We start from the raw sequence: 16811 nt of genomic DNA, 5'->3' as shown, positions 1-16811 counted from the left end.
ATTAGATTAAAGCTTATTTTCATAGGATATAAGACGCTCAACTTACCCTTGGTGTTGTTGTAACTGTAGGTTCGGGAACGGTGTAATCTTTCATGTGGTCATAAAGCACCTTCATCAGAGCATTCTCTGGACCACACATACCATGGAAGTCATCCATATCGATGGCCCAAGTCATAGCCCCGGCATAACCCTTCTGTTTGATCCATGCCATCTTGTGCTCTAGTGATTCGACATCTTCGTATCCGACGAACTGAGTGTCCTTGTAGGTATAAGGACAAAGGCCGACGTCGTCCCACTTTTTGGTCCATCCTTTTTGCTCATCTTGGACTTCCGTACAAATCTATATAACATTTGAATTAATAATTTGATACTTGAATGTAGATTAAATATGTTAATACCTCGTAATAAGCCAAAAAACCACTGGCATTAGTATACGGACCAGGAGCACCTCCGCCGGCTTCCTTATTGATATAAGATCCCAGAGTGGGATTCTTAGTACTGTCACTCAAGGTGAAGGTTCTTCCGTAGAATGGAACTCCGATAACCAACTTGTTCGGTGGGCAGCCATAGTTGACCCAAAGCTGAACTCCATCGTTCTACCGAATAAAAAAAATAATGAATTATCTCCGGAATCTGCCTACATAAACAAACAAATACTCACGACATTCAATTTATCGTAGGCATATTGATCATGCGGCCGCTTGTACAGCGGACTGTGCACATCGGCGAATCCAGCCCAGTTTCCTCTCAAGTCATACGTCATGCAATGGATTGCATCTAGATTCTCACACAGTTCCGGCACGTGATAACCCTCCTGCAAACGGAAGTTTGCCACCGGCACGGCCATCGTGATCTCCCATCCTCGACCGACGCGATCGAATGATCTTCGCAGTTCCTCGACAAAGTAGAAGAACTTGTCCTTATCACTAAAACTGCCACCACGATCCGCAGCGCCCGGATATTCCCAGTCCAGATCGAACCCGTCGAAATCGTACGCCTTCATGAACTGTATCACGCTATCGATGAATGAATCGCGCCTCTCCTTCACCGCCACCATCTGCGAGTACTTCTTCCCACCTTCCGCCCAACCGCCAACGGCGATCATAAACTTTGCGTTCGTGTATTTACTCTTCAGGTCGGTAAAGTTCCTGAATCCATTCTGTTCCAGATCCACTTCCGGGTCGATCACCAGCACCTTGTAGTTGCTGTCGTCCACGCCAATGAAGGAGTAGATAATGTGGGTGCACATCTCACCAGGAATGTCGTCGATCGTGTACCGTCCGACGTCCGGTCGGTAGATGGCCCAGTTGCTAAAGTAGCATACGATACGTGCCTGCTGTTGGCCTTGCGCTTCCGCTAACAGTAGTGCCGCCACCAAAGTGACACCGGTCACCAGACAAAGAAACGTTGGCCGCGTACCTGAGGTGAATTTAAATTGCTATTAGATGGATAGTTCTTTTGTTTACTGAGTGGTGTTTAGTTCGATGGGGTACGGATTTTCAGATTGGGAAACATATTTTTCAGCCCGGTGACACTTATGGCAGAAGTTTTGATTTCGCAAACAAACTTTTACAATTGTTAACCAACGATCACAAGCTACAACGGGGGGAAACGTGATGGCTAGGTTTTAAGAGACACGCAATATCAGCCGCACATTCGATTGATATGTCATTCATAGATTGATCTACTATCTACATCCGATGAACTCGAAGTCTTTCTGTGCGATACAATGTGTTGAACCAGCTTAGAGCCAATAAGTACAATCACAGCCGCAAAACAAAACTATGCAACTACATATGTCGGTTAAATACATTTTCAGATGGGCAATTGTTTAGGCTTCCCTGAACATAGACTTTCGCTGTGCTCGCCACACAATATATAAATACAAACAACCCACACACTTAGATTATTTTACAGAAGTCAGTATGTACTGATTTACTGGGTTTTTGAATTGCTGAAAAAGTCGGTAAAAATTCAAAATTTAATGACCGTTATCCTTAAGGAATCAATTAAATCGACAAATTTTCTTTTCTATCATTAAGGGGGTATTCCCAATCTTTTGCCTTTTTTCGGCCTGTTTTTCAATTATTTTTTTTTCAAGGAAAATGAATAGTAATGCGCCTAACTCTTTGGGATTCTTGTTTATTGAACATTAAAATTTACAAATAAATTTTTTTCGACACAAAAAAAGACATTATTGACGTCACAAAATGGCGGCAAACAGACCCCTGTTCGCCGCAAACGCCTGGACGGGCGAAGACTTTTCTCTGGAACGGCTTCATCTGAAACAGATTTCGTGATGAAATTAATAATCTGCATAAGATTCTCTGGAGCTTCTCCCGTTGGCAGCAAAAAATCTTGCAAATTAACAAAATGGCGGCCATATGAAAAAACAGGCGATTTTTAGCCCGCTTTTTTGCAGCTTTAAGGTGCTTCAAACAATGTTAAATGTTAATATTTTTGGCTGAAAGTAGGAGAAGCTTCAAAGAATTTAATAAGGAACAAAATGCGCAAAGATTCAAGTCAATATCTCTTATAGTTTTGGAGAAAAATCTTCGCCCGATAAAAAAATGTGGTTTCGAGAAAAACGCGTTTAAAGTTTTGACTTTAGTTAAAACCATTTGGGGGTTCTTACCATTAGTCAGCTATGCCTGGACACCGAATTCGCTGATCGGAAAACGGCTTGGGGGGATGAAAGTATATAGTCTAAAGTACAAAAAAACGTGAAAAAAAAAATTTGATTTTTTGAAAAAAAAAAAAAAGATCGGGAATACCCCCTTAAATGAGATTAACAGAACTAAGCCGATACGAGTTCGGAATAATATGCCTCATTTTTGAATTTTCCACAGATTTTTAAACTTTTATCGAACAGTTCCGCAAGTAAAAACTTACTGACTGGATTAGTGTTAAAAACATGTAAGGCTTATAAAAAGTAAGAGGTTGAGACACGACCATAAATTTGACGTAAGATTCGCGGTAACGCCACTGAGGACAAAATTACGCATTTTCAATAGATACTAAACAAAAACGAAAATTGATTGTAGGAATGTCTTGCTACAGTTTTCAAATTCACGATCAATCATAGAAATTTGAGGCTGTTTTGCTTTTTTCTAGCGTCATGGAGAAAACCTTAACTTAAATTTAAAGTTTATTATTAAGTTTTTTTTCTGGTTAATTGACAAGGTCATTCCATCAAGGGATTCGGTCATTGCGAGAATTTTTATGTACCACTTAAATACTGTTACGTATTTGATAGCTGAGTACATTGTCAAAGAGCTTTGGGGGTGATGTGGCTGGCAGAAAGGCGAGCGAAAGTTCAATGAAAATTAACTCTTAAACAACAATAATTTATTGTTGTTCTAAAAAAAAAACTGCTTTGTCGTGATGATTGGGTAATGCTGAGCTATTAGGTTGTTCAATACGGATAAGGCTGGCGAGCTGTATGTTGTTTGGAACGAGGGTAACGTGCTTGGCATAAAGGGCGAACACGAAATTATTGCGACACATTCAACAGGGCATAACTTTTTTACCATTGGGTAAAAATCAACAAAATTTTGCACACTTTCTCATTGATGTGTATTGTGTACATGCTGTCAAACTCGAAGTCGTGTTTTTCGATTCAACGAAAATGGAGGTGAACCAACGCGAGTTGCGAGAACAATTTTTTTTCCAAACACCTGGAATTTCCTGACCTGTCGCACCGGCAGTTGGGAAAAATGTTAAACATTCACCATTCAACCGTCTCCAGAGTGTTGAAGCGGTTCCAGGAGCGGTTGACGTTGGACCACGGCAAAGGAGCTGGAAGAAAACCGGGACCGGAGAAAAAAAAGACGGAGGGAAAGGTGGAGCGGATGATTAAAGCAAATCCCAACGTCTCAAGCCGTGATTTGGCTAAAAAGATCGGCATGTCGCAGAGCTACGTCCAGAATGCAAAGAAGAGAGCTGGACTACATACATACAAGGTACAGAACTTCCCAAACCGCGATGAGCGGCAACAATCGACGGCTAAAACTCGGGCACGGAAGCTCTACGAGAAGATGCTGAGAAAATATGGCTGCTGTGTGATGGACGACGAAACGTATATAAAAGCCGATTTTAAGCAAATTCCGGGGTTGGAGTTTTTCACCGGCAAGAGCAAGTTCGATGTGGACGACAAATTTAAGAAGAAGAAAATGTCGAAGTTCGCCTCCAAATATCTCATTTGGCAGGCCATCTGCTCTTGTGGACTGAGGAGTGAGCCTTTCGTGACAAAGGGCACAGTAAATGGCGAGATCTACAAATCTGAGTGCCTCGAGAAGCGCCTTTTGCCGTTCTTACAGCAGCACGACGAAGCTCCGCTATTTTGGCTAGATTTGGCATCATGCCACTATTCTAAAAGTGTCCTGGAGTGGTATGAGGCCAATTCTGTCCATTTTGTTCCAAAGGACATGAATCCGCCAAACTGTCCGGAGCTGCGCCCGGTAGAGCAGTACTGGGCAATAATGAAGCGGGAACTTCGGAAGAGCAAGAAGACAGTCAAAGACGAGAAGGACATGTTAAGAAAATGGAAAAAAAAACTGAGAAACTGGTACCGGATGACACTGTAAAGACTTTGATGGAGGGCATCAAGCGAAAATGCGTTCAATTTTACACTCAAGGCTCGATCGATTAACTTTTCTTTTGATTTTTGAAGTAAATATATGTATAAAACTACCCTAAAATTTTGGTTTGATTTTAAACATTATAAGAAAATTGGCATGACATTTTCGGTGTTGCAATAATTTCGTGTTCGCCCTTTAGATAATCCACAGCGGCTCACTACGAGCAATTGAATCTAATCAGTGGTTGAGGGCAGCCTTGATAGCTAGATGCTTACGGGGGGTCTTTCGTTGTGTGAATGAACAGCGTTTGGTGAGACCGGATGGAATTCAATTTGAAATCTGTGTTAGGGAAAGCGCGTTTCGCAGGCAATTGGTAATAATTTTAATTATCACAGCAACAGTTGCACATTCGTGCAACTTTCAATAGTGACATTTTGAAAAATGATAAACTCTTAATTTTAACAGATTCGTAGAAAACCTTCATATCGATTGGCGTATTATGAATTAAAATCCATCATCTCTTAATCAAAATCAGACCACTTTCATGCCGCAACCAACTTTGGTTTTTGAAATTGCACCCCCATTTCAATGATCCATACACAATCAAAACATTATACGTTGCATATGTTAGGCCCCTCTTTGAGTACTGTAGTATAGTCTGGGCTCCATATCAAGATACTCATATAAACCGCATTGAATCAGTTCAAAAACAGTTTCTATTATTTGCTCTAAGAAAGCTAGGCTGGACGAGTTTATCCTTACAATCTTATGAGTCTCGATGTTTGTTGATCAATTTGGATGCACTTGAAAAACGAGGGCAGTTTTCAATGATAGCTTTTATAAACGATGTTGTAGCACAAAGAGTGAATGCCACAAATATTTTAGAAAATCTAAATTTTTTTGCTCCCACTCGTTCCTTAAGAAACAGAAATATGTTTTATATTCATAACCAAAGAACAAAGCCTTTAAATAGAATGATGTCTTGTTATAATGAACATTATGAAACAATTGATTTGACAATGAACAAAAATTCTCTTAAAAACCGTTTCTTTTCGAGGTTAGTCAGAGATTGAAAATTAAAATAGATGTTAAGTGTTTTTTGTAATTTAAACTGGTCTACATTTGATTGATGACGAATAAATAAATAAATACAATACTACAGCTGTATGTTATGTGGAATGAGGGTGACGCGCTTGGCATAGATGGTCCACAGCGACTCACTAAGAGCTACTGATTCCGCTCATTAGCGGTGCGGCTTTTTCCTCCTTCATTGAATGGACGCTCATGTGGGCTGCAGCTTGCTACTTGCGGGCAGCTTTTCATTGTGTGCTGGAGAACAATGTTCAACGCCACGCACTCAAAGCACTGCTGATGATGACGACCGACTGGACACCATCACACACGGTGATTGAATAAGCACAAGCTATTGACAGAGTTACATGTGGTCAAAACCTAACCACTTTTCGTAATGCGGCTGATTTTAGTTTTTTTTTTTTTTGAAATTGCACCCCCAATATGTTGCCAAAAGACGTAATCCTACGTCAACAAGGTACATGGTGTCTCGGAAACTACCACCAAAAAGAGGTTGGATAGCGCCGTTGATACTCTCTCGGCACGCTGGTCACGACTTCATTTTTTTTTTGGCCGAGAAACTGTTTGTGCTGGAGCAGCCTCTTAGTGCACAAAATTATCGATTGTGGGCGACAACGAGGACAAGCATTCCTGCATCTCAAAACAACATTCCTCGGTTCCAAAGTGCAGCGTCAGTGATGGTTTGGGGGGCAGTTTGCAAGCGAGATAAACGAGAGAAACGTAAAAATCAACGCGGCATATTACAAAATGGAGGTTTTGGAGAAAGCTGTTGCCCTATGTCTACGACAACTCTACGGAGATGACTACTATGTGCTCCAGCATGACGATTCGCCAGCCCGCACAGCGAATGTGGTTCAGGCCTGGTGTCGGGACAATTTGACGGATTTCCTGCACAAAAAATGTGATCTCCCAGCTCCTCGGATTTAAATCCATTGGACTTTTTTGTTTGGTCCTACACGGATAAAAATTTCCTTATACCTTTTGGCAAATTTCTATTGCTGATTATACATAAAATGTATAAGTCAACTAATAAGCAGACGCCATGCAAAAAGTTAATGAAGATCATGTGTCAAATGAAATGTATAAGTGGTCACACATACCTTTTATGCAATCTTATAGGACCTATGTGGTTTGTCTTATGGAATGTATAAGGCTGATGTTTTGGCAAAAATGTATAAGTGAAACACATGGATAAAATAATTGATTTTCGTTTCGTGTACATGATGCCAAAGCTAAATGATTACAAAATCTGAAACTTGGACCAGTTCAAGAAAGTTATCCTCAAAATTTTGGACGAAATCCCCATGCAGTCCGTGCGTGCCGGTTGTGACGCGTTCGAAAAAGGGTTGAAGCTGGTGAAGAGATTCAATGGGGGAGGGGGTCATTCCAAGAGAGGACATTTATTATTATTATTATAGTCACTTTAACGCTCTTGGGTCATTCGTGACTTGTCCGGGGTTGAGATTTGAACTCATGACTTTGGCGTGAGAGGTATGTATGCTTACCACTACGCCCTAAGAGAGAACATGTTTTGAAAGTGTATCTGAACTTATGGAACACCCTGTATAACATCCACAAGTTTTTCGATTTTTTTACCCCCCTTCACCCTACTGTGGTATTCTGGTTGAGCGTGCACTAAAGTGTGGGAGAGCTTTCTGGGAGAGTTGGGCAGAAAGGGTCGGAGACGACGAAGGTGGAATAAAGATGGTGTGTTTTGATAATCTAAATGAGTAAGCGTAGTGTTTTGATTTGAATTTAATACCGATGATCCTGGGGATATCACATTGGCGATCCTGCCATGATGTTGGTAATTAAGGTTTTTGAGAAGTCATGCTGAATGTAAGTATCCCACATATTGATTTTGTTTTGGTCGTGGAAAAGAGTGAGTTTGGATGAAAGGCATATAGAGCTTTTCGAACTTGACACTTGTACCATTTAATTCGAGGGAGTGTGAGCAAGAGGGAAAGAGATTTGTAACCATTCATTCCAATGTGTTGGACGGAAAAATACGATTAAACGTCAAAAAGATCTATGAAAGCTTTGTGAAGTGTTGCCAGAAATATCATTAATACACGTTTTGAGGTTGAGCAGATTTTATGAATCATTGCCAATGTGTCTCCGGTAGCAAGAGAGAAAGAGTTGTCATGACTGTTTGAGCCGGTGAAGACCATGGCCAAACAAACAGAAAAATTCAGTAAATAAGTGGCTGAACAGGAATATGTCCATTGTCAAGCACACATTATACTGTTGAGCCGAGTTGAGCTCATGGCCATCAAGTATAACTTATTTTGAACCGATAATGAGACGATCATGGTCAAAGCTAAAAACAAAAATCAAATTAATAAAAATTACGCTGAGTATAGCTCATAGCTAAAATTACGCTGAGTATATCTCATAGCTAAAATAAATTAGAAGAATTCTCGTTACAGCATGCAAAGCTTGATTCCAGTGTATTGTGTAAATAAGAGTTTTTTTCAAGGCGACGCTTGTTGTGAAACAGAAAAGACACGAACAACAACAAAATAAAAAAAAAATAAACAGACTGGCAACAAACATTACGAACAAGGAGACTGAGGATCCTGTCTAACACGCTACCAGCGAGAATCCAATTCTGGTTAAAAGCTTCCATGCCGACTTCGTGTTTGCATGAAGTGATTGGAATTGCTGGAGCTGGGCGTGCGACAATTAAGGATTTAACCACACAAAAGGTCTATGATCGTAACGTTAAATTTCTGAAGAAATTTGTGAAACGCAAGATGAGTAAGTCATTTTTTTTCACGGTTATACATATCTCTTCTTGAATAGATGCTTTATTGAAATTTCATGATAATTCCTCAATCTCCATTTTATTTTATTTTATTTTTTTAGCTGCACCAGAGGAAGTATTAGGTTCAAACTCTTCTTTGCAACCCGAGCAGGAACTGAACGTTAACGACATGCCACCGATGACAACAGAAGCTTCACCTCCTGATGTTATAGGTAATGATGAACAGTCCTTACCCAAACGCCGAAACACAAGAGAAATCAAGCGGCCGCAAAGATATCTTAATACTGTGAACAACGATATTTGAAGTGATGTGAAAACTTATTAGTACTATTTCTTGGATTATTCAAGCTTTTGTTAATGGGGAGGATGTGGTATTCTGGTTGAGCGTGCACTAAAGTGTGGGAGAGCTTTCTGGGAGAGTTGGGCAGAAAGGGTCGGAGACGACGAAGGTGGAATAAAGATGGTGTGTTTTGATAATCTAAATGAGTAAGCGCAGGGTTTTTTGATTTGAATTTAATACCGATGATCCTGGGGATATCACACCTACGTTCTGCTTTTTTTTTCCATTCATATTACATGTAGTGTCACACATTCAAATACCCCCTCCCGCCCTAAGAGTCGATGTCATTTTTGAATCGCTCCTTATAACCTATTATTACTGTCCAATCTGAACAGCATTATTTATAACCTACAAAAGATATACAGAAATGGGGAAAATGCTTTCAAATGGGTCTAACTTTGTAGCTGCGCATTTACCGACTGAGCTAAGGGAGGTCCCAAAAATGATCGATCCTTCAAAGATCGATTCTATGGTATCAATTTAATCGATGGATCGATTCTAGTGCCGTGAATAGAAACGATCCGTCGAGATCGATCTTTCCCTGAAGATCGCCCAATTCTATTCTGAACACAAATGAGCATGTAAACAAAATTTAAAAATTCTTTAGTTTTGTGGAGAGAGATAGCTGTCTCTATTTTGTGGACATTTGTGGTTTGAGAGAGTTGAAATTATTCTCATTTTTAAGTTATCACCCGTTATTTGGGATAATTGGATTTGAATCTAACAATATATTTTATTTAAACAAATGCAGCTCATATTTTTCTATTACGTACGTTAGGGTGGGTAAATTTTGAAAAGTTTTTTCGATCTGCATTGAAGTCCCCAACAACTGTGCCAAATTTGAATGAACTTAGTTATGATCTTTGAATTTTGTATAGAATAATATATGGAAAACGAATCTAAACTATTCATATGCTTGAAAAAAATTCAAATATTGTTACAATTTGGATCCTAAGATTAAGATTAGAAGAACTATGCAGACCAACAAGGTACAAAAGGCCCCTAATCGCGACGAGAAGCAGAACAAGTCCGCCAAAACCCGTGCCAGGAAGTTGTACCTCAACATGCTGACGAAAGTTGAATGCTGCATCATGGACGACGAAACATATGTGAAGGCCGACTTCAAACAGATCCCCGGCAACCTATTTTTCACGGCCAAGGATAAGTTCAGCGTTCCGGAGCATGTCCGCACTCAGAAGATGTCCAAATTTGCGAAGAAATTCCTGGTTTGGCAAGCCATCTGCACGTGCGGGAAGCGGAGTGCACCTTTCGTGACCCAGGACACGATGAACGGACAGGTGTACATAAAAGAGTGCCTCCAGAAGCGGCTGCTTCCTCTCCTGAAGGCCCACAACGTCCCAACAATCTTCTGGCCGGATTTGGCCTCATGCCACTACTCCAAGGACGTGCTGAAGTGGTATGCGGACAATAAGGTCAATTTCGTGCCGAAAATGTTCAACCCTCCCAACACTCCGGAGCTCCGCCCCATCGAGAAGTACTGGGCGATTATGAAGCAGCACCTTCTTAAACGACCTAAGGTAGTGAAGACAGTCGAGGAACTGAAGAAAGTATGGGTTTACATGCAAAAAACGGTTGATTCACAGGTTGTGCAGAATCTTATGGCCGGGGTTAAGGCCAAGGTGCGGGCATTTGCGTATGGACTGTAAATAAAATACGAGTAAAATGGTAAAATGAAGTTTAATAGTTATTTCTCAATCCCTGAAAATTTGATGGCAATCGGATGAAAACTCGAATTTTGCGAATCAATTTTGTGTGTGGCAATTTCATCGTGGACACCCTTTAATAACGAGAAACCTCCAGATGTTCCAAAAATTTAAGATATCCCCATGATGATCATCGGGGAAGTTTAGATAACTTAAGAAATAAATTTTGTGAACATCACAGAAAACATAAAAAAAAAATTCACGGAAGACCAGAGAACTTCGGGAGCAGTTTAACCAATTTTAGGGCAATTCCACGAACATCATCAGAAGAGTAATAAGAGCTACATGGCGGTCCTCAAAAATTTTAGCAAACTACAAAATAGTTCCGATGAATGAATGGAAATATCGAGGATTTCGGGGAAGTTTCTTGAACAGACGGCGGTTTAATAAGGGAAGTATCAAGAACTTCTATAATATTTCGGAAACTTCAGGGAGGCTTTGAGCACTTCAAAGCCGTTCCATCAACTTCAGCGAAATTGCAGGAACTTTTAAGAAGTTTTTAAAATATCAGGAATACCCTGATAACTTCAGGGAAGTTAAGAAAACTTCAAAGAAGTTTGTGAGAACTTGAGGAACATTGTTGAAATTTGAATAAATTCCATAAACCTCAAGAAAGTTAGGTCTAGAGATCTTTTGGGATGCTCAGAGACCTTAAGGGCAGTGCCAATCATTCCAGGAAATATAAAAACGAAGTTTCAGAAAATTCAGGAAAGTCCAGAGATTTTCAAGGGAGGTTAAAAATTTCTAGGATAATTTCATTTATTTCTGGGCAGTTCCAATAACTTTAGATCCTCAGGGCAGTTCAATTAGCTTCAAGAAAATTGCAAGAATTTTAAAAAAGTATCAAGAGACTTAAGAAAATTCCGAAAACTTCAGTAAAGTTCCGAGAATTTCAAAGAATTTCAGAGAAATGTTCCGATAATTTTTTAATTTTTTATTCAAGAAATGTTCTTATTATTTCAAACTTGATCAGAGAGCTTCAGAGCAGATGTTCCGATGAATTATGAAAAGTGCAAGAATTTCAGGAATGTTCCAAAAAAATACTAGAATTGCGTAATCTTCAGAGCAGACCATGAATATCAGGAAAATGGATGGAACGATAGTGCAATTTCGGAACTTTTTGAAAATTTAGGAAACTTCATGAAGAAACGAAAACTTCATGTATGTTTGGATGTTTCGTGAGCTTCAAAAATGTTTCAAAAACTTCAGAGAAAAATAACTTCAAGGCCGAATAGAAAATTGCGAGAACTTTTAAAACGTTCTAAGAAATTCGGAGAAGTTTAGAGAGCTTTATTGAAGTTTAGAGATCTCAAGGGCTTTTAGGACGCGCGAACGTTTCATTCCAGGGATTGGGATCTTTATCAGGACTAGTTTTAGTTTTAGATCGTAAAGCGTTTTGCGCTACACATCTATAGGGTACATCTTTATATACCCTTAAGAAGGCCAAGTGTGACTGCTTTCTCATCCCAATAGGTCTGGGTTCAATCCCAGCCGAGGTCGGTGGGATTTTTCTGAGGCACAAAAATCTCTGGTCCCGACTTCCTTCGGAAGGGAAGTAAAGCCGTTGGTCCCGGCCCATGTGTGTTTGAATGGGAGCGATATCCTACGCAGGTGTGTGGAAGCTGCCTTCCTGCACATTCGGTTGCCGTAAATGGATGGCAATCGATGTCCGTCGGTGATTGGCACTAGATTGTGGAATAGAGACCGACGTTAAATTAAAGAATGAAGAAGAAGGCCAAGTTCAAACACCGAAACGTCGGGTATTTAACATAGTACTTTATTGATTTTCCGTTGACCTGAGTTAGTTTTAAATTTTATGGTGAGCTGATTGGAGACAAGTTTTATCCGTACCCTAGTTTTAGAGGAAATTGAATTTTGTGTGCATTCTCAAATAACACACAATTATGGGCCTTTCTTAAAGGGAGCGCATAAATTTGAAGGGGTAGGGGCGTTCATAAAAAATCAGTGATTAAGCAGCTCTAAATTTAGCATGACATCATTTACCGTCACCGCTAATGATCTAGTTCTTGAATGCTCATGTTACTTTATGTGTCACATAGTGAGTTGTGATTCTGGCTTTATTGGCCTACTCCCTCCTATTTAGACGTGGAAAATGTACTCTTGAATCTGTCCAAGTCTTTCGTTCAGAGAACCAAGGACCGGGAGGGACTGCATATGTACAAAGTGCAGAATGCTCCAAATTGTGACGAACGGCAAAATACGGTGGGAAAGTCACGGGCCAGGAAACTGTACACCCAGATGTTGACGAAGCCTCATTGTCTTATCATGGATGATGAGACTACTATTCTTCACCGCCCAGCACAAGTTTGATGTTCCGGAGGAAGTAAGGAAGCAGAAACTTTCAAATGCCAAACTCATGTGGCAAACGGAGTGCTTCGTTCGTGACTAACGGAACTATAAACGGGAAGATCTACCTCAAGGAGTGTCTACAGAAGCGTCTGCTTCCTCTGTTGAAGCAACACGAGGGCCCTACGATCTTCTGGCCGGATCTAGCTACGTGCCACTATTCAAATGTTGTCCAGGGGTAGTACGAAGCTAACGGAGTCACTTTCGTACCCAAGGACATGATACCCCACCCCCCAACGCACCGGAACTAAGGCCCATCGAAAAATACTGGGCTATTATGAAGCAGGCACTACGGAAGCATCCCAAGGAGGTCAAATCTAAGGAAGACATGAAGAAAAAGTGGGTTTCTGTGCAGAAGAAACTGCAGCCAGATTTGTACAGAACCTAATGAGTGGAATTAAGCGTAAGGTGCGAGCGTACGGTTATGGTATTGAAGTTGAATGAAATAAATATGCCAAAAGCTTACTAATGGGTGGGTTATATTTTATTGTATGAAACTTCGGGATCGGTCAACTAGGTAATTTTCTACAGCTTTTTTTCCGTGATGCAATTTGATTGGGACACCCTTTATACTAATGAAAAAATGGTACAGACATAGAAAGCTCTCAATTATTAACTGTGGAAGTGCATCCAGTACACTAAGCTGAGAGCACGCAATAAACTGGTATGCGATAATCAATAAGCTTGAAATACGAAAAAGAAGAAGAAGACAATGTGTTTTTATGTTCTCAATATGACCTACAATAATCACACTTCCACAGTTATTAATTGAGAGCTTTCGATGCCTACTACCATTTTTGCATTAGTATAATTGTGTGGCAAGTACAATCATACTCTATGCCCAGGGATTCGAGAAATTTTCCAACCCGAAAAATTCCTAGACCGGACCGGGAATCGAACCCAGTCACCTCCAGCATGGTCTTGCTTTGTAGCTGCGCCTTTACCGACTGAGCTAAGGGAGGCAAATTGGTAGAGTAAAAGCTCCTATAAATAGTTGCGGTACCTTGGAATCGTTAGGTTCCTATGATTGCCTATGGAGACTCCTAAGCTAAGGAACCTAACGCTTCTAACGGAGGAGCGTTTACCCTATGTAGTTTTTTAAGCATAGCATTAACCTACAGAATATTACCAAGTAAATGCTGTATTTGTTGACGATAAAACAATAAGTCCGTCTTACCCCCAGCTCCCTCATGTCATTACTGTGGGATAAAAATTGATCCTACCATCCACCATTACTATTGTGAACATTTTTAATCAATATTTGCTAATGAATGATTTATGAGTGACCGTGGTTCAAAAACGTAGTCAGTCATTCATGATGATGTTTGTTACGTTTTTTACCATCACCTGTCTTCACCAAGTAAAGGAGGTTGCAGGTGTTACGCAAAGATCAAGGTCAGCTTTATCCACGTGGTTTACAAACAGCGGAACAGCAATTGCTTGGAATTTCCAAATTGGAAAGGAGATTGTTTTATTTTGGGTGTAGGAGAGCGTTGTCAACCATGGGACAGAAGGAACAGTGCAACTCAGACTTAAATGTTATCCTTAGTATTTGTTTTGACATCAAATGAGCGAATAAATCTAGATTGCAGAAATAAGGTTACCAAAAGCATATAAGAATCAAGCAATCTTTGGCTCATGGATAACAAGCGCAGGAAAATGGATCCATGCGAATTCTTATGGAAAGATTTGTATGGTTCTTACATCAAGCACTCGCTAATACTAATCGTATGGATATATTGCGTATAGTTTTCTGAATGTAATCATTCCACGGAAGTCCGCTCGTTGGGTGTATTTTAAGTATGTCTTATAGAATTTTGTTTAACAAATTAAGGAATTAGCACAGAGAAAAAAAAAACATTGTCAATATGTTTGATTTAAACCATGTTTATAGAACATTCAAGGCGCTAAAGAAAGAAGTCTCCCTGATATTTGAAAAAGATTTCTTCCAGCCCTTTCAAAATTCTACTTATAATATTCTTCCTTTTTCAAGCCTAGTTGTAGTCACTTAGTCACTATGAACGGAGTTCCAACTAGACTTGACCATCTTGACCAAATATTTAGGACTTGTACTAACTTGACCAAGAATTGACTTTCATGATTACATGAAGGGCATTCAATTTGTCTGAGTAGGTTTGTTTAGTAAGGGAACTTTATTTAAAACTATTTTAAATGAAACATACGTTTTGAAAAGGTATTAGTCATAAATCATAAGCTTGGTCAAAGATAAAAGTTCAATAAAAATTGTTATCCATGATAAATTTTTGTCAAAATGCTAGATTTTTTACATTATCTCTATATTTTTTTTCTTATTGTCCGATCTATAAAAAAAATCCTCTCAATATTGTTTTTAATTGAAACCCTCTTGAAAATAGTTAACGATTTTCTGCAAACTCATCAATAAATCAACACACTGAATAGTCAATCGATGGTCATCCCAAACTCGACCTAGTTTTTATGCAAATTTCCATCCATCCTTTTTTCTATGGCTCTGCTTCTTAAAAATAGTGACATCCAAACTCTTTCCAGAGATCAATCGATCCGGAACATTTCTTTTCACCACTCATCAACAGGCTCTGCTTTGGTATGGAAAGAGTTTTTTTTTTATCGCATTTCACATTCGATTCAAATCTTGAAAGTGCCGTTATACCACTCATAACACTTTTAGGATCCACTTGATGGGGGGACATTTTGCAGAACTCGTTGATTATTCATATTTTTTTGCATCCCCGCCTTCGGTAACACTTGACACTTGCGATCCGGTTTTTTTGTTCCCGGAGTTCGTTAGGCTTTCACGAAGAAGAGAAACACTTTGCCAAATTTTTATCGTCACATTGAACTTCAAAAAAAAATGCGATATTTTTTTTTGCACACTGAATCCGTTGACCCCTGTGGGACACACATCAATTTCCACTTGATTTTGTAAACATATCAGTATGTTGAACCGGTAAACGCACTTACCCATCTTGCTCGGTCGAAGACCTATCCGCGATTAACCGATTCCATTCCGATCGAAAGGTGTATTTATACAGTTTAGCCGGTACGACGTGACAAGACCGACCGAGTAGCTCAGGTGTGATGGGAAGAAGTGTCTCTCCGGGCGGCGAGATGCGTTGATGGCCCACGAATTACGCTGCCGTGGGGTGTGACAGGCGCGGGTGGAACCGCTGCGATACTTAATCGTATGTGCGATTTTTCTTGGTTTTGTTTTGAGTTTGGATTTCTTTGGAACCTGTTGCTGCCCGAGTAGGAACGAATATCTCACACAGGTATTCTTCTGGTATCCAAATATCAATTTTAGTTATTTACAAAATATTTTGCATGCAATTTGCTGGTATTGTTCTTTGGTATTTTACCTCTTATGTCATGCTGATCAACACAAAATTTTTGTATCAGTTCAAAATAAGGTATTCATTAGTAATTTTCTCCTGCTCGGGTGTCGGCGTGAGACATTCTGGTGGCCAGATTGGAGGGCCTTTGCATATTTGCGAATCTTTTTTATGGCGTTTTAATTATTACTGGAAAATTGGAGAAATACGGAGTGATTCCATGGTTTCGCATAATTTTAGCTCATTACTCAACGAGTAATTTGATGAAAGATAAACAAAGCTAAATTGGTCATATTCTAGTTCCTCAGTACAGTAGTATTTGGAAGAAATTTATTAAAGGAATATGGACACCGATTGGAACTGATCATAAACTAATACAAGTAGGTATCGTATTCATGGAGGAAAAAGTTAATCAAATAAAAACTAAAGAACAAACTAGAATATGAATAGAAATTATAAAGGATCCAGGTTTTAAAAATAAGTTTCAGGAAAGCCTGAAATCAATTAAAATGAAAAATATAAATAAGCAGTCGATAGAACAAAGCTATGTGAACCTAGCAAAAAAGCTGAAAATGGCAGTCTTAATTACCATACAAGTATCAAAAACCCCAA

The 16811-nt window shown here is 39.6% G+C and overlaps 1 protein-coding gene across 1 annotated transcript in view; it reads right to left on the bottom strand.

Annotated features, from left to right (window-relative positions):
- Nucleotides 1–15937, bottom strand: part of LOC135700216 (uncharacterized) — a 43969-nt gene extending 28032 nt beyond the window's left edge. The window contains exons 1-4 of the mRNA XM_065220663.1: nucleotides 15832–15937; nucleotides 662–1419; nucleotides 399–596; nucleotides 47–340 (exon numbers count right to left, since the gene is read on the bottom strand). Of these exons, the coding sequence (XP_065076735.1) occupies nucleotides 47–340; nucleotides 399–596; nucleotides 662–1419; nucleotides 15832–15835 (1254 nt within the window). The 5' untranslated portion in view covers nucleotides 15836–15937. The remainder of the gene's footprint in view (nucleotides 1–46; nucleotides 341–398; nucleotides 597–661; nucleotides 1420–15831) is intronic.
- Nucleotides 15938–16811: the final 874 nt, after the last annotated feature.

The sequence above is a fragment of the Ochlerotatus camptorhynchus genome, unplaced genomic scaffold (assembly GCF_037179485.1).
Source record: "Ochlerotatus camptorhynchus isolate MF236.1 unplaced genomic scaffold, CSIRO-AGI_Acam_v1.1 ptg000011l, whole genome shotgun sequence".
Lineage (NCBI taxonomy): Eukaryota > Metazoa > Arthropoda > Insecta > Diptera > Culicidae > Ochlerotatus > Ochlerotatus camptorhynchus.
Note: the sequence above shows the minus strand (reverse complement) of the source record. Positions and strands in the feature narration are given on the sequence as shown.